The 20,698-nt window shown below is 42.3% G+C and overlaps 2 protein-coding genes across 7 annotated transcripts in view; one reads left to right on the forward strand and one right to left on the reverse strand.

Moving 5' to 3' along the window:
• BRAP (BRCA1 associated protein) overlaps nucleotides 1–20,698 on the reverse strand; it is a 39,690-nt gene that overhangs the window by 13,247 nt on the left and 5,745 nt on the right. The window contains exons 1-9 of one of the 4 annotated variants that reach the window (XM_012663470.1): nucleotides 17,541–17,828; nucleotides 15,285–15,446; nucleotides 14,034–14,232; nucleotides 12,716–12,905; nucleotides 7,073–7,186; nucleotides 4,894–5,042; nucleotides 1,355–1,430; nucleotides 591–729; nucleotides 109–218 (exon numbers count right to left, since the gene is read on the reverse strand). In XM_012663470.1, the coding sequence (XP_012518924.1) occupies nucleotides 109–218; nucleotides 591–729; nucleotides 1,355–1,430; nucleotides 4,894–5,042; nucleotides 7,073–7,186; nucleotides 12,716–12,905; nucleotides 14,034–14,232; nucleotides 15,285–15,446; nucleotides 17,541–17,622 (1,221 nt within the window). In that variant the 5' untranslated portion in view covers nucleotides 17,623–17,828. Of the gene's footprint in view, nucleotides 1–108; nucleotides 219–590; nucleotides 730–1,354; nucleotides 1,431–4,893; nucleotides 5,043–7,072; nucleotides 7,187–12,715; nucleotides 12,906–14,033; nucleotides 14,233–15,284; nucleotides 15,447–17,540; nucleotides 17,829–20,698 lie in introns of those variants that run through there. The other 3 variants (XM_012663472.1, XM_012663473.1, XM_012663471.1) reach the window with 3 other exon arrangements.
• ACAD10 (acyl-CoA dehydrogenase family, member 10) overlaps nucleotides 17,103–20,698 on the forward strand; it is a 46,192-nt gene continuing 42,596 nt past the window's right edge. For 2 of the 3 annotated variants that reach the window (XM_012663467.1, XM_012663469.1), the window contains exon 1: nucleotides 17,103–17,300. The gene's annotated coding sequence lies outside the window, so the exon portion shown is untranslated. Of the gene's footprint in view, nucleotides 17,301–17,917; nucleotides 17,979–20,698 lie in introns of those variants that run through there. The other variant, XM_012663468.1, reaches the window with a different exon arrangement.

Below are 20,698 nucleotides of genomic sequence, written 5' to 3' on the forward strand. Positions count from 1 at the left end.
TTATATGCAGGGCAAATGGCAAAATTAAAAGCCCAAACACCCTTTGAAGTTAGAACAGTACACAGCAATAGAAATAGGTGGTGAGTGAGAACTCATAGGGCATCTTACCTCTAACTGTAAGGCATCTATTTTCTCTTCCTGGCAAGTATCGCCCTCACATTCATACTGTACTATTTTTCCATCTGTTTTACTTGCAACCAGTCGATGGACATAATTATCTAAAGAAAAGAATGAGTCAATGAAAGCGTGTTTCTTCAGAAGGAAAAGGGTCTCCATATGCTTTTAACTCTGACAAAATTTTTGTTTTTACAGATCTAAATTAAATGCCTTGCAATATTGCTTTAAAAGTGGGTCAAATCATTCAACTTTTAAAGGGGAAGGAGAGGATAAGAGTGGATTAACCATTTCTTTATAAAATGTGCGATTCAGGCCATTCCTAGGAAATGGTGCCCTCGGGCACCGTGAGACTCTGCGTTTGTGACCGCTGTCAGGAAGATGACATTTCAAGCGGTGAGGGAAAGTGGAGAGGTTCCAAAGGAAAAGTTGCCACACGGAATGAATCCAAATTAGAAAATGAGAGCAGTGTTCACCTCCAGCATAGTCCCAGACCCGATGGTTGGTGAGCTGCATGGCATAGGTGTGCTGCGTTTCCTCAAAGTGCTTATAAGCATGTCGACTTACGTATCGTCCACAGCCTATGTGGCCGCATATTAAACAAATCCAAAGGTTCTGTCAGAAGGAGGTAAGATCTTAATTAGTTAAATAGAAATACATGACTTGGCCCTCTAAGGGTGGAAAGAGGCCTGCACAGAATGAGACCTACATTTTTTTTTTTACAGGAGTTTTGAATAAATATACATTTAAAACCCAAAAATTGTCTGGGTGTGGTGGCTTATGCCTATAATTCTAGCACTTTGGGAGGCCAAGGTGGGAGGATCACTTGAGCCCAGGAGTCCAAGGCTGAAATGAGCTATGATTGCGCCACTACACTCCAGCCTGGGTGAGAGAGTGAGACCAAGTCTCAAAAATTAAAAAAAAAAAATAATAAAACCCAATAACCAAGGATGTTTCTATGGGTCAATCATTTTCTTGTTCTGACTTCTAAACAGCTCTATGTAAATACAAAGAAAAAGACTCACAATTTATTAGTAAAAATCTAAGCTTTTTAAAACAACAAAGAATAAAAGCATAAAGCATTTTGCTTAGGAGTAACAAAATTTGTGTATTCATATGTCTTGCCTGACCCTAGACAAGGGAAAAAAAAAAAAATCAGTCTCAAAAAGAATTTAAGCAGAAGAAAACCCCAGACAATTAACGCTATGTTCATTATTCTTTTCCACCACCCATTACTTACTTCCTGAACACCACACTCAAAACACTTATTTTCTTCTACTGGCTCTGGTGTTTGACAGTACCGGCAAACAGGACACCTATAATCAGACACCAAAAGACAATGGCACAGGTTAAATATAAAAGACAACTGTCTTTTATATTTGGGTTCTTTATAGAACCCAAAAGTCAAAACAGGATTTTATATTCTCCCTCTCTTAAGTGCTATTTTTAAGTTTATCATAACTAAAGATATCACTTAAAAGACAAACATTTTGGGGCTATTCTCAAACAAAATGAAAATACACAAAATCTTAATAAAGCAGAAGAAGTGGGAGAAATTGTGATCTGCCCCATATCCTTTTCCACTCTTCTGTCTAAAGCTCAGATGATCTTTGCCATCCTAAACATGTTTCAAAAAAAAAGAAAAAAACTTAAATATTTGCAGGTTAGAATTACGACTTGATTTCATGACTCGTTACCTATATTTTATTCCAAACAATCCACACTTTCTCCATTTCCCAAAGATTTAGATCATTGAAAATGTACCCTGTCCTCTCCAGGTTGCTCCTCAGAGTTGGATCTAAAATCTGTAGTAAATTTTACCAAATTAACAACAAAAAAAAGATGTTACTGTGCTTCCTGCAACGCACATGACATTTCACCATACAATGAACATAATGCAGAAGATACCAAAGCTCTACTGAGTACTCAAGTTTCGATTTACAAATAGCCAATAAAAATGACATTGAAAAAAATCCATTAACCCTTTTACTATACTCCAAAGTAATGCTAAGTCAGTCATGAATATTTTTGTCAGATGGGCAAATATGACACAAAGTAGGTTATAGTTGAGGCTGACTGAATTGGCACCAAGAAGAATGAATGCTCAAGATATAATTAGTATCAGTCTGTTACCCAACTGAGTAAATGAAACCGAGAAAAGGAAATAAGCAGGAAGGACACTAAGTTCTTGTCACAGGTGAGGAGGCTCTATTTCTGTTTCCTAAGAGAAAGCTAAAGGATCCAATCTGCCTCTTTCTTTAGCATCAAAGAAGACAAGCTGGGGGCGGTGGCTCACGCTTGTAATCCTAAGTACTCCGGGAGGCTGAAGCTGAAAGATCGCTTGAGCTCAGGAGTTCGAGACCAGCCTGAGCAAGAGTCAGACCCCGTCTCTACTAAAAATAGAAAAAATTAACCAGGCCTGGTGGCACGCGACTATAGTCCCAACTACTCGGGAGGCTGAAGCAGGAGGATTGCTTGAGCCAAGGAGTTTGAGGTTGCTGTGAGCTAGGCCTGACGCCACAGCACTCCAGCCCGGGCGACAGAGTAAGACCCTGCCTCAAAAAAAAAGAAAGAAAAAGACAGAAGATAAACTTGAAGAAATAACAGAAATGATCTAGTAAGTGGGAAGCAGTCTTGTCAGAGGCAGAAACTAGCTTTGTGTCATCCCTTCTGTTTGTGTGGTGGCTATGGCAGCAGGTCGGTAAGAAAACAACAAACTAATCCTGCAATCTAATTCTCTACCTTGTGCCAGAATGATCTTTCTGAAATGTAAATCTGATCCTGAGAATAAAAAAGGGAAAAAGAATATAAAAATAAACTTATATGTACTATATACAATTAGCACTCATCTCATCTGTCTATTAAAAATAATTAGTAGTTTATTAAATTCTTCCCCCAACATTTTGAGTTTTGATCTTATTTTCCTGATGAGATCTTTGGAAAACCTTCTCAGAATGGCGTTCCCTGACATCTCCACATGTCAGAAAACCTGGTCCCAATGCTGCCTCCTGCAGCAGCCCTTCCTGAGCACCTCCGTTGGGGACCCCAGCCGTCTCTCTCACCTGCAGTCTCTACTGTGCATCACAGGGATTTAAACACTCCTGTAAACTCCCGCAGATCGAACTTCCATGGAGAGGACCTGGGTTTGCTTGCTCTCCTTCAGTACCTTGCACTGCACCGTGCACATACCGAGGCTCCAGACCCACTTGCTAAATGAACTGCATGCTTTTGAGGGCACGCGCCGTGCCTTACACTCCATGTGACAGGTTGAATTCTAGTCCTAGTCTCACATTCTCTGGCCATGACACTCCGAGCATGCTAATTCTCACCTCTGGGCCTCAGTTTCCTTGTCCATAAAATAAGGTTGGACAAGATGGTCTCTGAGGAAATTTCCAACTTTAAAATGTTATGGTTCTATGACAGTTAACCTATACTGCAAGTAAAATTGGAGTGATGGGGAATAAAGAAGTATCCAGAACTTAAACAGTATAGCAGATGGACCCAAGATACAGATGAACTTAATGGAGTACACCAACCTCAGTGTGGCTTAATTCAAGGTAACTGGACAATTCTTTGAAAAATTCTGAAATGATACCCCAGAAGTGACTAAGGACTCCATGGAATTGCAGCAAGATTCTTATCTTGCTAAAATAAGCCATGGAAACTCAGTTTATCTGCTCACCAACATTTACTGAGCTCCTACTATGCACTAGGTATCCCGCTAGGTGTAAGGGGCACAGCAGTGAGCTGGCCAGGCGAGGTCCCTGCTCTGTGAAAGCTGCCGTTCTTCTTCTAGCCACCAGGCCACGGTCGGGGGAGAACAGATTCCTGCGGACTTTCACCCCTCCTAACCTCTGGGCCTTGGAATGTGATCTTCCCCTTCCTATGCACATACCTCCCGCCCCCCATCACCTCCCGCGTGGCTTGGTTCTTGGTTCTGCCCTTTATCGAGCTACCTCCTGCTTATCCTCCCTGAGATGCCACCTCTCAGGTGGGCCTGGCTGTGCTACAACACTGCACGCTGCTCCTTTGTAACACTAGTTATAACTATACTCTACTTATTTGTGTGATTATCTGATTCTCTGTCTTCCTCTCTGTATTGGGAAACCCATGAATCCAGCACATAATATACCTTTCTAGCTAAGTCCCACAGTGTGGTTTGCAAAGGAAGCAACCACTCCTGATTTAGGGGAAAAAAAATAAAAGGTATAGACTCCACTTCAGTTCTTTGTAGCAATGTCACCTACAACTAAAGCCTCTGATGCACTGGGAATCAGGAGACTGCAGGGCAGGCCTCATACTTAGTGACTGCTATTACTGCTGGCCACCAAGCCATCCACGGCCTAACAAAGCTAAACCATTAGGTTGCTGCAGCCCTGTTGATAAGAAAGCCAAAGTGAATGGCAGACACCAAGTGCAGGTGACAGCTGAGATTCCAGACCTAGATTTCATTTTAGCATAAGAGCCTCAAACTAAGCTTTGCTTTTGCTTTTTCCTTTTCCAGCTCTTGAAAGGAAAAAACAACTCATGCTGCTTTGGGGAATTCCATAAGGATTCAGAATCAGCATACTAAAAAGGTCTAAGAATGCCAATTCCCACGTGAACCAAGGAAAGGGAAGGAGAAAAATGGAAGGCCCTTCCAGGTGACCTCTTACTATCATGGTGCCAGGTTTATAAAGTCAAATATTTGGAGTGGTTCATTTTTGGTGGTGGCCATTTTTAATTCTGGAATGGGTCAGAACGGACTCTGATACAGTGGAGGACGGCCTCGGCACTCACGTTGTGTCGTCCCAGCGCTGTAGACACTGGCTGTGGAAGCTGTGGTTGCATAAGGTGGTGAGAATGCCATTCACGGACTCATCCATGCGCTCCAGACAAACCGTGCACTTGGGGAGCTCGGTCAGGTCCATCACTGGGAGGCTGGCGCCCTACAAAAACACCTTGCATAAGCCTCACTCTTCATCCACCAGCAATAATTTTTTTTTTCTTTTAACAATAGTTTTCCTGTTGCTTTTTGACTCTTGGCCAAGAGGTTCTCAATATTATCGCTCTACGCAAATAATTTAAATTGGTAAGATTTTCATTTATTTATTCATTTATTCCACAAATACTGATTGAGCACATCCCATATCCCCCGCACTGTGGTAGGCACTGGGAATACAGTGGTGAACAAAACAAAGATCCCTGCCCTCATGGAGCTGACATTCTACAAAGAGAGACTGCTGCCAAAATCTTAACATTTAAATCCTAAATGTTACCAGACTCCTAGCTCTAGCTCTAAATGGCTATGACTATATTAGAACACGTAGGAATAAAAGAAGCTGAATAGCAATGGATCTGAAGGATTTTTCCATAGTGTAAATGATAACTTAACACTTTCTACTTAGTGATAATAATATTGACAACGCCAATTTTTATTTATTCTTTCACTTAACAGATACTTATTGAGTCCCTGCCATGTGCACCAGATATTGTTCCAGGTATGGAACAATGATGAGCAAAAACTAATTCAGCAAGTCCAAAAACGGGAGGATGGCTTGAGCCCAGGAGTTCGAGACCAGCCTAGGCACCATAGTGAGACCCTGTGTCTACAAAAAATTAAAAAATTAGCTGGGCATGGTGGCACGCACCTGTAGTCCCAGCTACTCAGGAGGCTGAGCCAGGAGGAGCACTTCAGCCTGGGAGTTTAAGGCTACAGTGAGCTGTGATCACGCCACTACACTCTAGCCCAGGCAACAGAGTGAGAAATCTGTCTCAAAAAAAGGGAAAAAAACAGGAAAAAACCAAAAACCAGTATAGGAAGCTATAACAGGGTGTGAAACAGGGGGAATGACAGTCTAGGTGGTTAGGGAAGGCACCCTTAAGACAGCAATGTCTGACTTCAGCCCTTCCAGATGGAAGATGAGCAGGAATTACTTAGGTGAAGCTGGGGAAGCACACACATAAGGACAAACAGAGAAAAAGCACATTAATCTACAGTCCATGAAAAGTAGACGATCACAGGAAATCTCTCCAGAAGCCATGTTCATTTAGAGTTTTCTCTAAATCTAAATCTCTAAAACTGAGGCCTCATGCAGCACCTGGCACCAAGGGAAGCCCAATTTTATCACCTATCAAGTTTGATTTCACCTAATCTAATGATAGAAAAATCTATTCAGAACTCATTTCCATCAAGCTGATCTCTACGTAAAAAGATCTTTAGGTTTACTCTTAAAAAAAGGAAATCTTAAAAAATATCACAGAGTTGGGTGTGGTTGCTCAAGCCTACATTCCTAGCACTTTGGGAGTCTGAGGCAGGAGGATCGCTTGAGCCCAGGAGTTCAAGGCTGCAGTGTTGCTGCAGCCCGAGCAACAGAGCGAGACTCTGTCTCAAAAAAAAAAAAATCACAGAGCTGAATCTGCTATTTTATGCAATGATTCAAGTGAGCACATGTAGGAAAGGTTCCCATAGAGTGCAGCAGATTGGAGCAATTAGAGGTTGCTATCGAAACAGAATCAAGAATTAGGAAGATGATTAAGAATAATATTTAAAACAAAAACTTTTCTTTTTGGCTCCAGGCAATGCTTCATTGATCTTAAATAGAGGAACACTCAATTTCAACAATGCAGATAATATATATATTTTTAAAAACATTTTTTGCAATTTAAAAAATGATATAAAATTCACACAATACAAAATTCTCCATTTTAAAGTATACAATTCAGTGGCTTTTAGTATATTGATAAGATTGTACAACCATTACCACTATCTAATTCTAGAACATTTCTATCACCTCCAAAAGAAACCCTGTTCCTGTTAGCAGTCTTTCATCTCTTCCCCCAGCCCCTGACAACCATTAATCCACTTTCTGTCTCTATGGACTTGCCTATCCTGGGCATTTCCACAGATTATCTTAGCATGCAATTTTATACCAATCTGATATATTTGCAATCAAATATAAGAATTGTTCATACTTACATCTTCAGATTTCAGCACTTCAGCCCTTTCCACATAGACCAGCTGGCAAACATCATCTTCTATCGAGTTGAACTGGCGGCCATTGCATGCTATATAAAAACTATCTGCGTCAGCCTGTGTACACCAATGGGGAAAGGAAAAAATTGAGACAGATATCCTGACGATTTGCTTTATATTCAAGATGTATGGTTTCATTTATTCTCCTCATCAGCTTTTAAAATTTATACTTAGGAGAGAAAGCAACTGCCAAAAAAGTAACATCTACCTAAGCAAGCTGGTCAGCTAATTGCACTCTGTGGGTCAATATCCTACATCTCTACAGTGTTTCCTGGGCCACAGGAGAGATTTTACTTGAATTGGCAGAAGGTACCAGAGTACAATAAGCTGAAAGCTAGTAGAATTTTAATATTCAACCAGCAACGGTCAACATTGCCCTTAATAGCAGTTTTTTTCCTCTAGTCATTACTTGAACAGCAGCTGAAAGTAAACACTCATTTCTGGAACCAAATCACAATGGATAAGTGTTATGAAAGAATTCTTTTGAAAAAATGTCAGCATCATTTATACTAGAAAAAAATACAAGACCAGTAAAACTGGTATGGGATGAAAAACCAACTCCTCTTCAATAAACCAAATAATAATAATACATGATAGATAAGGATCCCATGAGGAGGTGTGAAACCCCCATCTAGTGTCCAGTACTTAGTCAAGGTCAAGAGGTCCCAGATGAACCAGCTGTTAAATGACTAATAGTCTCGTTCCCTTGCAGTGGAAAATGGATGGAGAAAGCCCTTGAGGGAAACAGCGCCCTTGAGGCAAAGCTGCAAAAGCACAAGTGCATTTGTGAACATGGACACAGGTAGATCAGAACTTCTAGTCTAGCCTCGATAGAAAGCAACATAGAGATGATTCCAGTTTTTAAACTCAGCCAATTTTCTGAGGCAGTGGGAAGGCCAAGGCTTGTCTGGCTTTCGTTCTCCCGTGGGCATTAGCCCAAACACAGGCAGTTGTGTGCTTTGGCCCTACCAACTTTGATAAGCTGCTTCTGGGGAGGATTCTGCAAAAGGAAATGCTGCACTGTCAACCTCCAGGAAGAGATGATTCAAAGCTGTACCAGGCAAAAATAGTCCTGCCTGTCTACCCTCGTGGGGTTCTGAAGCTCACTGCCACCATAAGCTTCTCATCAGCTTTTAATTCCCCTCCAATGATGTAATTCCACTGTAGATTCTTGCTTATTTATGCTTTCTTAATAAGACCAACTGAGCTAAGCAGCCGAGGAAGGACGATCAATTCCGAATGTAGTTTTATTTTGGTGGTGGGGGGAGAAGGCTGGCAAGGGAAGGGCTTTCCTCAGGAGACAACAGTGTATTTTAACTTCAAAATGTTTAAAGCCAGTTGCTGGCTAATAAGTCTGTCTCGTACTAAGAAGAGGCACCTTAAAATGGCTTCCCCCCTTCTTCAGGAGCAATGGCTTTTCCTTGAAATGCTTCTGGCTGAGTAAGCAGCACAGTGAGCGCAGGGATTCCCACACCGAGGGAGCCGACTGCCTGCAAGTCAGGGCCTCGGCTCAGCTCCTCCCGGCCTCAAGCACCCCAGGAGCTGGATCCACAGCTCTGTACATGCTAAATGACCAGGCCTCCTGAGAGAAAGGGACAGATGTGTGACCAAACCCATGGAACACCAGACAAATTATTCCTTTCTTGGGGGAGTAATTTATCTATACCAAAGAAGTGTACTTTTTTGAAATGAGAACATCTATAAATAGTTGAGATTTCCCAATTTGAACACATTGGTCTCTTCTTTAAAATCTCAGTACTAGAAATGTAGCTTCACTTGTGTGAATATTTACTGAGCACCTAGTATACATCAGGCACTATGCTATGCACTAGAAAGACAGTAGGGAACAAAAGTCACATGGTTCCTACTCCAACTCACCATCGAAACACACAAAACAAAAGCCTGAAGCTAACTGCAAAGAATATAGAAAAAGCAACTCTTTAATATTTAAAGTGTTTGCATTGTATGGAACCAAAACTTTAAAGAAACCCAGCTTTTTTTTCCTAGTCCTTTGTTTTTATTGTTCTCTTCTGAGGATGAACTCAGAAAAAGATAAATCTATTATGACCGAGGTTACTTCACTGTCATAGTGATCAACTATAGTGCCGAGTACGTATTTTTACTTCTCAAAAGAGGGGTCTCCTAGGCTGTCCTAACTAAGCACCCAAGTGAAAATAAGCCAACATACTCCATTGAGAGGTCGTCTGTCCTTTTCTGTCCTCAAGATTAACAAAACAAAACCCTTTCCCGTTTTCCTGTGTCCTGAAGAACTATAAATCCTTTACCCAAAGACAAAGTTTCCTAAGGTTCACACTACATGTCTGTAAGCACCTCTCTTTTTATTTATTTATTTTTTTGAGACAGAGCCTCACTCTCTTGCCTGGGGCGAGTGCCGTGTCATCAGCCTAGCTCACAGCAACCTCAAACTCCTGGGCTCAAGCCATCCTCCTGCCTCAGCCTCCCAGGTAGCTGGGATTACAGGCACGCGCCACCATGCCCGGCTAATTTTTTTTTTTTATATATTTTTAGTTGTTTGGCCAATTTCTTTCTATTTTTAGTAGAGACGGGGTCTCGCTCTTGCTCAGGCTGGTCTCAAACTCCTGAGCTCAGAATGATCCGCCCGCCTTGGCCTCCCAGAGTGCTAGGATTACAGGCATGAGCCACCGCGCCCGGCTAGCACCTCTCTTTTTAAGACCTCCAACATAAAGTTAAGGCCAATAGAAATTCAAGAGAGTATAAGACACAGAGAAGGCTTACAAGTTCCTGCTTAAAAATCTCTGGTGAGAAAAAGAAAGGAATAAGACTGTAGTTAGCTGCTCTGGCTATGGAGTCAGGCTGCCAAGGTTTGAATCCTAACTCTGACATGTATTAGCTGTCTTAACTTTGGGCAAGTGACATATCTGTGCCTGGTTCCTCAACTGTAAAATACAGAAGCAACACCACCTACCTCATGGCATTGTTGAGAGGATTCAAGGAGATAGCGCATGAAAAGCACTTGGCACGGGGTCTGGTCTCTAGTAAGTGCTCAACAGCTGGTAGCTATCAAGTCTATTATTCTTGTTAGAGTCTACACTAATTTACCAACTTCGAGTCTTACATAAAGAGAGTGTTATTAGGTCTTAGAAAATCCTTGATAGGATGATCAGGATCAGACCTCAAGATCCGGAGTTAGCAATAAACAACACAACTCATGACAGTGAAGTCAAGGGTTCTGTCCCCACAGGGAAGAACATGCAGCAAGCGGTCTCATAGTCTCAGAAAACCCCTGTCAACTTGAGCAACCTGCACTTGGTGAAAAGACAGAAGTGGAAAGGACAGTGAGGATCTTCAATGAAAATCCACTAACAGTAACAGAAAATATCCACAGTAGTGTCTGTACATTATGAAGGGTGGCACTTGTTCCAGGGAAGTTTGTGGGTTTATTGGACAGGTTAGTGTTGTGGGTTTATTAGACTTTAACTCAATATGTTCTCAAATATTTTTTCCCAATCTATTTCTGCAACTGTTCCTTTGAGTTACTTATCACCCTTAATTAAGTAGAAACTATAACTAAAATACTGTTGTTACAGAATGTCTTGCAAACAATGACTGTTTCCCTTCCCCATGGTTTCATCCTGTTCCTCCTAGAAGGGGAGCATGTCCTAGGGATGATTACAAGTGAGGGCACAACCCTGCCTTGGTCATTTGTTTATAGCTGTGTAACCCTGGGCAAATTATTCATCTCTCTCTGCAGTCAGTTTCCTCATCTGTAAAACAGGGTAAGAGCAGTATCTGTCTACATCAAAGGGCCGTAGTGAGGACTAAATGAGATAAAGCATGTTGAGCACTCAGCACAGTGAGGGGTATAGAAGAAGCCACCAATAAAGGTTACACATTATTGTCATCACCCTTATTATCACATGTGCTACCAGATTTAAATGCTTAAAGGCATGATTTTCCCATGGTTTGCAAAGCTCCTCATTGACCTTGGAAGGCTTATTGACAGTCAGTGAAAGGAGTTGCGTAAGTGCTTTTCTGTTCTTGATGTCAGCTTGTAAAGTCTAAGTCTACAGGATAATTGAAACCCATGTTTTATACATCTCCCTCAGTGGTGGGGTACTTTGTAAAGGTTAAAGATAACTGTGTACCTTCTTGTACACAGAACTCCACACAAAAGGTTCTCTTTCTGGGGCCCATGGAACAGGTACACATATAATTCAACTCTCATCTCTCTTTATTTCCTCCACAGGGCCACTGAGTGGCTGCCACTGCCATCACCTTTGGATTTCTGTACCAGGAAGGGGGAGATGGCAAGTGGACTTTGTGTTATGGGCTCTGTTTCATCCACAAATCTTGGTGACCAGAGAGGTAATATTAGGCACATGATTCTCCAGGCACGCACATTTCTTTCACAAACAGCGAGTTAGAACTGTTTATCTGCGGCAAGTTCAAGAAGGCTATCGATGAGGTAGAGAAAGTGAACTTTTGACCAAGCTGCATTTCAAAACCTAACACAATTTCAATGGATAAACACAACAGGCTATTGAAAAAAAAAAAAACTTGAATGAAATGTAAGCATAGGGTAGCTTTTTAATAATCTGGATAATACCTAAAGCTTACCTTATTTTTCTATTCATATAAAACATGCATACTTCCTAAGAGTATGAATGGTGTTGCATACTACTGAGTATGCAAAACCAAAGAAACTTTCCAATATCTTTAGAACTGAAGTGCATGGAAAGTGCTGCTCCGTGCAATTTAAGTGAAATGGAGTGGATAGCAAAATCTTCCTACATCGAAAAATATCTGTTATAATGCACAAGCACTTTTAAAAACTATCACCATTCTCTTAGTGTTTCTCTCTCTCTAATGCAGTAATTTCCGAAAAGAACTCTAAAGCATCTTTAATAATACTTCAAGGAATGTCACAAAATTCTTCATCACCAAAATTTTTAAAAAACATAATGGCTTTTAGGCTGGGCGCGGTGGCTCACGCCTGTAATCCTAGCTCTCTGGGAGGCCGAGGCGGGCGGACTGTTTGAGCTCAGGAGTTCGAAACCGGCCTGAGCAAGAGCGAGACCCCGTCTCTACTAAAAATAGAAAGAAATTAATTAGACAACTAAAAATATATAGAAAAAAAAAATTAGCCGGGCATGGTGGCGCATGCCTGTAGTCCCAGCTACTCGGGAGGCTGAGGCAGAAGGATCGCTTGAGCCCAGGAGTTTGAGGTTGCTATGAGCTAGGCTGACGCCACGGCACTCTAGCCCGGGCAACATAGTGAGACTCTGTCTCAAAAAAAAAAAAAAGAGAGTGAAAGTCGGGATAATGGCAAATAATAAGATGGTGTCAACTTCAAACTGCTTTTCTGGAACAGTTACTACTGGATAAAGAAACAAACAGAACCCTAGATTTCATACCCAATCTGATCTAGAAAAAATCATGGGCATGAATTAATAATTTCATTTCTGGTAATGAATTTAGAAATACATCTAGAATTACAATACCCTAGAAGAGATATAAAAACGTTGTAAATCACACACAGCTAATGTCATACAGTTTCAAAAACAGTTTCTGTGGCAAAGAGATTTTTAATATCTTAACTTTTACCTGTGCACTAAACTTTATCAGCACCATATATTGATTTGGAGTAGAGTCTCTGATGATTTTCATTTGTTCAATTACTTCATTAAATGGGGCGACAAACTTCATAAGGTCATGACTGGTCATTGTAGCAGGGACTGTGAGAATACACAGCATGGCACTGCGCCTCACATCTTCTTTTAAGGAGGTCATCTTACTAATAAGACAATAATTAGACTGTCTTGAATAGATGAGGTATGGTTAGTTCAAACAACACTAATTAGACAACTTTTATGTCCAAGAAAATAGGAAAAATTAAAACTTGTACTATTCCACAAATCAATTTAAACAATGCAGAAGCTCTTAAATTATCTCTGCAGTGGAGTTTAAGGCAAGCTTGAAAATGTTCCACATTACACCCTCCACCAAAATTTTAATCTTCAGTTAAAAATAAACCCTTTTGTTAGGGTTATAAATCTGCATTAGGCAGACTTGCAGTTTGTGTTTTATTCTCATTAGCGTTTGAATAACGATCTGTCACTGGGTAATTTAGAAGCACAACTGTAGCTATAGACTTTTTTCAAAGGGTCTGGCGAAAAAAAAGAGCTCTAAATATAAGAGAGAATTCTAAACCGTGAGGATACGACTGAAGATTACAGAAAAGTGTTGGTGGGTTGGAACAGCTGGAATAGAGGGGAAAGAAAAACCTCCCACAATGCAATTTGCTTTTGAAATGCTGTAAACTTGCTTGACAGCTATGATCCAAAATGGCTACCTATTTGTTGTTTTCCCAGTAGGGACCTGGCAGACTGAGTCAGGACAAGGACAGCCTTTAAGATATCAACTACAAATCATCCAAGGAGCTAATGGTGCAGCTTGTGGATGATCAAATGCTTCTTTTCCTTGGGCCTCTAGCAAGCTGTTCTGACCACAGAAAAGGGTAAAAAGAAGTGATAAAATTGTAATTACTTAACTGACTTTTTATCAGCTTCTTTAATAAAGATTTGATGGACACATGAAACTACAATGATGGTGTGGATCATTTTCTTTTCTTTTTTTTACCATCCCTTCTTTCAATTTCCCAGTAACCTTCCCTACCTACCAGCTAAGGGAATATCTTCCCAGGTATTTTCTTAAGTGTATCTACACAAGTTTCTTTTATAAGGAAAAACTTTGACCCACACCATAAGATTAACCAAATGTAAAACATCTAATAATTCTCTAACACACAATACACGAAAGTACTATGTGTTTGAAGTTGAAAACATCCACTTCCCTTCAGGGCAAGAGAGTTTACTCTAAGGCAAAAAATAGATCAACCCAAAAGGAAAAAGGTTTTTCTTACTTTGTCTTGTACAGATGCATAATACCATGAACTATTTCAACTGATGGATTTCCACTGAAGAATGAAATCTGGTCTGGAAGCTGTTTGGATGGAGAATCGGGAGCAGCATTTATGCGTTCTTTACTTTGATCTCTACTTCTCTGTGCAGTGGGGGATGCTTCTAAAGATTTCCTTTCTTCCACTGCAGCTTTTGGTTCATCTTTCACAAATCGAAAATCAGCAGATTATAAATGGATAGGAAATATGCCAAAAGAGTCTAAACTAGATTAAAACTTCAAGTCAGAAGAATAAACTTTGACAGAGAAATTGCAATGTGTTGTATTAAGAACTGTATTTGTAGAACAACTTATTTACAGGAGCACCTCAACTTTAAAGCTCTCTTTGCCCCATAAAAATCTCATTATCGAAAAAAAGGAAAAAAAAATCTCATTATTGCCCTCAGAAACTCAAGGATGACTCTTACGTTGGGTAGTACTATAATACAAGCTGGTGTCTTCCATCATGCAAGCCTAAGTGGGACAAACATTCAGGACTGTTTTTTTTTTTTTGAGACAGAGTCTCGCTCTGTTGCTGGGCTAGAGTGCCGTGGCATCAACCTAGCTCAGAGCAACCTCAAACTCCTGGGCTCAAGTGATCCTCCTGCCTCAGCCTCCCAAGTAGCTGGGACTACAGGCACATGCCATCACACCCAGCTACTTTTTTCTATTTTTAGTTGCCCAGCTAATTGTTTTTCTCTTTTTTATTAGAGATGGGGTCTTGCTCTTGCTCAGGCTGGTCTTGAACTCCTGACCTCAAGCAATCTTCCTGCTTGGGCCTTCCAGAGTGCTAGGATTACAGGCATGAGTCAACTCACCCAGCCCATTCAGGACTATAAAGTGTGAAAACCAAACCTACCAGTTCTGACTATCTCCATGCTGGAGATGTAGCACTTACCACTTCCTCAGGTAAAATGAGCTGAGAGAAGCAGGAGACAGCACATGTTTATCTGAACACACTCGGATTTGCCACTGAATTAGCTGGTAAGAAGCCCTCCTTCACCAAATAGAGTTGTCAACCCAGTTTGTTAGGATTGATTTGGAAAAAATATTTGGAGGCACTGAAACGTGCCTTAACAACCTCATGTACAACACACAAGCAGTGAAAGAGAAAAGTACGCTAGAGGTCAAAATCATAGGCTCCTCAAACAATACGCATAAAACAAACAGCCAGGAGCTCACATTACAAAAGAGCCCATGATTTTAGAAAGCATACCTGGGTTGGACTTCATGGTCTCAATGATCACATCTGTCATTTCTCGACGGCCAAGATGCTGATGGATAATTGCTGCTTTCTCCCCTGGTGACTTCCCTTCTAAACAGGCAACCGCTGAAGCTAGTGTCTTCCTTTTGATCTCCTCATCAGACATTTCCCCGGCTAAAGAACACATGAATGATTAATACCTGATGATAAAACAAACTCTTCTCCATTTTCAATGTATCCATCGATAGGTTTCCCTTTTTCTCTCTGCTGCCTTCCCGCAAGATGATAAGAAACCTTTGCAGTATCCATCTCACTCACCTCTGGGACGCCTACAGTATCCAGTAAACAGTCAATAAGCAGCCAGTACAATAAAATCAGAAATGCAGGGCTGTTCTGGTGGAATCATGCACTTTATTTTTTTTTTTTTTTGAGACAGAGTTTCACTCTTTTGCCCGGGCTAGAGTGAGTGCCGTGGCGTCAGCCTAGCTCACAGCAACCTCAAACTCCTGGGCTCAAGTGATCCTTCTGCCTCAGCCTCTCGAGTAGCTGGGACTATAGGCATGCGCCACCGTATCCGGCTAATTTTTTCTATATGTTTTTAGTGGGCCAGTTAATTTCTTTCTAATTTTAGTAGAGGCGGGGTCTCGCTCTTGCTCAGTCTTGAACACCTGAGCTCAAACAATCGGCCCACCTCGGCCTCCCAGAGTGCTAGGATTACAGGCGTGAGCCACCGCGCCGGGCTGGAATCGTGCACTTTAAAGCGAATCAACAAGAGTAATAGCCTTAGAGAAAGTTCGACTGTGATTATGCCCAGATGAACTAACATTTTATTAACATCTGATAAAGTGTAACTGTGTTGAGCCCAAAATGAAGGTATCAAGTCCATTAATAAACAAAATTTCAAAAAACCTTCAGGGGTAGTCTTAAACATTCGGGGTTACTCTCAAGCCATGAAAATTTGTGATTAGTGTCCTAAATCAATGAAACACATAAAAAGGGAAAAAGAATTTGGAGACTTGACTGAAATATCCTTAACATAAATTCTGTCAGGGAAGGAACCACACCTGTTTTGTCCGTCACTTATTCCCAGCAGTAATATCACAGTGCCTAACACCCAGAAGGAAGCTCTCTATATACGTATTAATGAATAAATGGACTCAGTGAGTAACCCATGTAGATCTATATGTGGCTAATGTCAATCTGACTTTCAAAACTCAGAAGTCACTTTTAGCTTTTGAAAGGTGCTCATAACCCATTAAAACATATTCAGTCTTTAATGTGCAGCTCCAAAGTTCATGTACTCAGGGAAATTTCCAGTGACACTATCCCTACCTGCCTTGGTCCTGCTCTTCGAACCAACAGATCTTCTTGTCATAGTTTTTCAACCTGCTCCTCCTTTCCTTCACAGCACTTATCGCAGTTGTAATTCTGTTTATTCTGCACTTAATTTATGTCTCCCTCACTGAACTGCTGGTGCTATTAAAGCAGACACCACAACTGATTCCACATATAACAAAAACTCCAGCAGATAGAGAACATTAAATAAATATTTCTTGAATGAATGTTGTTATTCGGTAACTATTTGAGGACCAAGGAACAGAGTTATAGCTGTGTTCCTCACTGAGGAGCTGCGTGAAGAGCTCACACTCAAGTCCAGCTCCCTAAGTCAGAATCCCAGTTTTACCAATTACAGATAACCTTGAGTAAATCATTTAATCACTAACCCTGTTTCGCAATTTGTAAAAGGTGCGCAACACCCATCTATCTCACAGGATAGTTGCAAACATAGTTAAAGAAGGCACGAGGTGTTTAGTACAGTGCTGGGCTATAGCAAGTGTCCAAATTTTAGTTATTACTACTGTTACGGGGCGCCTAAAGGGACAGCCTTCCAAAGAGGAACAATTTCATTAAACCAGGGACTGTCAGCGTCGCTGGGGACCCAGTGCTTGCCTTCACGGAGTCTAGAGGAAATCAAGCGAGATACACACACAGCTCGACTCAAGCAGGGCGGAGAGCGACACGCGCCAGGTAGAAACAACGCCTGCGGGAAGGCACAGGGAGGGAGGGACGGGGAAGGGCTTCCGAGAGATGACATCTGGGAAGGCCTCTCAAGAACGGACGGGGAGAGAGGGATCCCAACCACCTCTCGGCTTCTTCCTAAGGCAAAAGCCCTCGCCGCGGCCTCTCCCTGGACCCGTACTTCGGGAGGGCGAGCCCCCCCAGGCCCAGACCCGACTGTGGGGAAGGCGGCGAGGCCGCGGGACTCACCGGCGGCGCTGAAGCCGAAGCCGGCGGGGATGGGCGAGTGTTCCGCGAGCTCCAGTCGGATGACAACCAGTGACACACTCATAGGGCAAGCGCTGGCCGGCGCGGGCTCCGGCGGGCTCAGGCGAGGCTGGGAGGCGAGCCGAGAGGCCGAGCGGCCCGGAGCTGGCAGCGCCGCCACCGCCTCAGCGCCGCCGCCGCCTCAGCAGCAGCAGCAGCCGCACCTCGCGCAGCCCTCACAGCCACAACAACCTCTGCTTCCGCCTCCCGGCCGCCGTCGCTGACCCGCGGGGTCACGCATGCGCGCGCGAGCGCGCTCCGATTGGGCGGCGCGGCGCGGAGGAGATCCTGCGGTCTTCCGGGTGGGATCTCGAAGAGGTCAGGAAGCAAAGACATCGTTGAGGTTGCTGGTGCTGGGCGCCCCCCTCCTTAGGCCGTGCGGTGGGTTTTCGCCCAGGCCCGAGTTAACATCTGCCTCCCGGAGAGGCCCCGTCTTTAGGCCATCTCGGCTGCTGGCGTGGGGTCCCTGTCTCCGCGAGGTCTCCGAATTGCCCGAGGAACCTGTGATGTGTGGAGCTTTTGCCTCTTTCATAGCGTTTAACCCCTCGCTCTAACCTTAAGAAGGGTTGATTTATTTCAGCCCCACTTTACAAATAGATAGGCTGAGGCTCAGCTTGGTGAACTTGCTTCTCAGGGCCCATGGGGATTGCAGACTCCATTGCAGCGTTTCTGACTCTATTAAGGCAGCGATGGGCTGGTTAAGAGCACAGTGCTGCAGATAGATAGATCTGGGTCAAGCTCCCCACCCATCACTTCACAGATGTTTACTGAGGCCTTGTTGGGATGCTTGAGATACACTGGTGATTAACATAAACACAGTTCCTGTCCATATTGCGGAGTGGACCTTCATCACCAGTTGTGCGATCTTGAGCTAGTCATTGCATAAAGTTGGGATAATATAATACCCTCATAGGATTGTAAGGATGAAATGAAATGATGAATATTGAGAGAACATTAGCTTTTCTGGGGTTCAGCATTCTTCCCAGTATATCAGACTGACTTTAGCATATGGGTATTGACAGCCACAATCAGTGCATATATCGAATATACGTGACAGGTTGCTATTCTAGGTGTATGTTATAATGATACATGTGTAAGTACACATACGTAAGCATGTGGTACATCCTGGATATGTGTGGGTATATTGACTATATATGTATAACATGACCACATGATATATGGGTATATAGAGCTTGTGACTATACCCTATAACATACGTTTCAGTATATCTTGCACTATTGACATTTTGGGTCCTGTTAATTCTTTGGAGGGGACAGCATCCTCAGCATTGTAGAATGTTTGGAAGCATCCCTGGCCTGACCCACTAGACCTTAGTAGCTCCTCTTCCCCAGTGGTGACAACCAAAAATGTCTCCAGCCTTCCAAATGCCCCCTTGAGGTCGAAGTCACTCCCTGTTGAGAATCACTGGTTTATGTGAAAGTGCATAAGCCCACACACATATATGTGTAAAGCATATGATACCTTGTATGAACTTTTTTAGTATATTACAATAGTAATAACATTTAATGGTGTGCCAGATACTGATTTGAGTGTTTTACATACTTTATCTCATGCAGTGGTAACAAGAACTTTATGAGACAGGTACTATGATTGTCCCTATTTTATACAGGAGGAACCTAAGGCTATGAGGGAGTAACTCACTCAGGATCTCACAGTTAAGTGACAGAGGTAGAATTTGCATCCCCACAATCTGATCCCACAGACAACACTCTTAATCTCTTTACTAAATAAATTGTCTTGTTAGTGTATGACAACACACAGTGTGTACGCATATTTATGAAAGCATAATTTAGGTAGCAAATCTACATTATCATACTAATCTCATTATTCTTAGGGAGAAGACATTCTTTACAGTAGATGCTAATTCCAGAGAACTGGAATTGTTGCCCAGAGAAGGGAAAGTTGGGAATGTTACAGTTCTTTTTGGCTGCCAACCACTAAACCTGTCCCTCGCTTTTCCCTATTTTCTGCTATATCCAGTTTATGCATCCTTCCAACTCATATTTATGAGCACCTGCTGTGTGTCTAGAAACTGTACTGCGCCCTAGGGGATGGTTGTATACAATGATGGATAAGATAGTCCTTTCCTTAAGGAGCGTACAATTGTAGGAGCAGAGAGACATGAAAATAGTTACTGTGTGGTGGGATAAGTACTCTACTGAAGGTATGGAGAAGGGGCAGTGGGAGTGAACAAAAAGTCCTGCAGTCTGCCTGGAAAAAGAAAGAAAAGCCTCTACAGAGGTGGTAAAGCTGAGGCTATGATGTAAAAATGAATGGAAATTCACCAGGCAATTAAAGAAGAGAAAGGTGTTCCAGTCAATGAGCACAGCAGGTACCAAGCACTAGAGGTATGAGAAGTGACAGCATTTTCCCCGCTCTGAAGAGAGTGTTGGAAAGTGGCTAGAACAGAGCAGTCATCTATAGTTGAAGGAGTAAGCAGGCTGCCTGTGGGAGCATTGCCCACATATCCATTAACAGGAGCAGGAGGAGGTTGGTGTCCTCAATAAGGATTAAAGTTCACCCTCCAGGCCCGAAAGGCACTTTTTATCTCTGTTAAGCCCTCACACTAAGTGTGTTGATGCTTTTACGAGCCTATAAATAAGTTTCTCTTCCTATCATAAACTTTGGCCTTGGCATAGGAACATAAGTAAAACAAAATGCAAATCAACCTTGAAATTTTTAGTTTCAAAATTTACTCCTAAAGTCAGCACGTTTCCTCCCTCAGCATCCTCAGGGAATTGGTTCCAGGACCCCCTGGATACTAAAATCTGAGGATGCTCAGGTCCCTTATGTAAAGTGGCACAGTATTTGCAATATAACCCACACACTCCTCCTGTATACTTTAAACCATCAGTTCACTTATGTTTCGTGTCTACCTTATACACATAGCCTCAAGGTAATTTTGTACAATATTTTTATTTTTATTTTTTATTTTTTTTGAGACAGTCCCACTCTCTTGCCCAGGCCAGAGTGCCATGGCATCAGCCTAGCTCATAGCAACCTCCTACTCCTGGGCTCAAGCGATCCTCCTGCCTCAGCCTCCCGAGTAGCTGGGACTACAGGCATGCGCCACCATGCCC

The sequence above is a fragment of the Propithecus coquereli genome, unplaced genomic scaffold (genome assembly GCF_000956105.1).
Source record: "Propithecus coquereli isolate 6110/MARCELLA unplaced genomic scaffold, Pcoq_1.0 Scaffold81, whole genome shotgun sequence".
NCBI classification, from domain to species: Eukaryota; Metazoa; Chordata; class Mammalia; order Primates; family Indriidae; genus Propithecus; species Propithecus coquereli.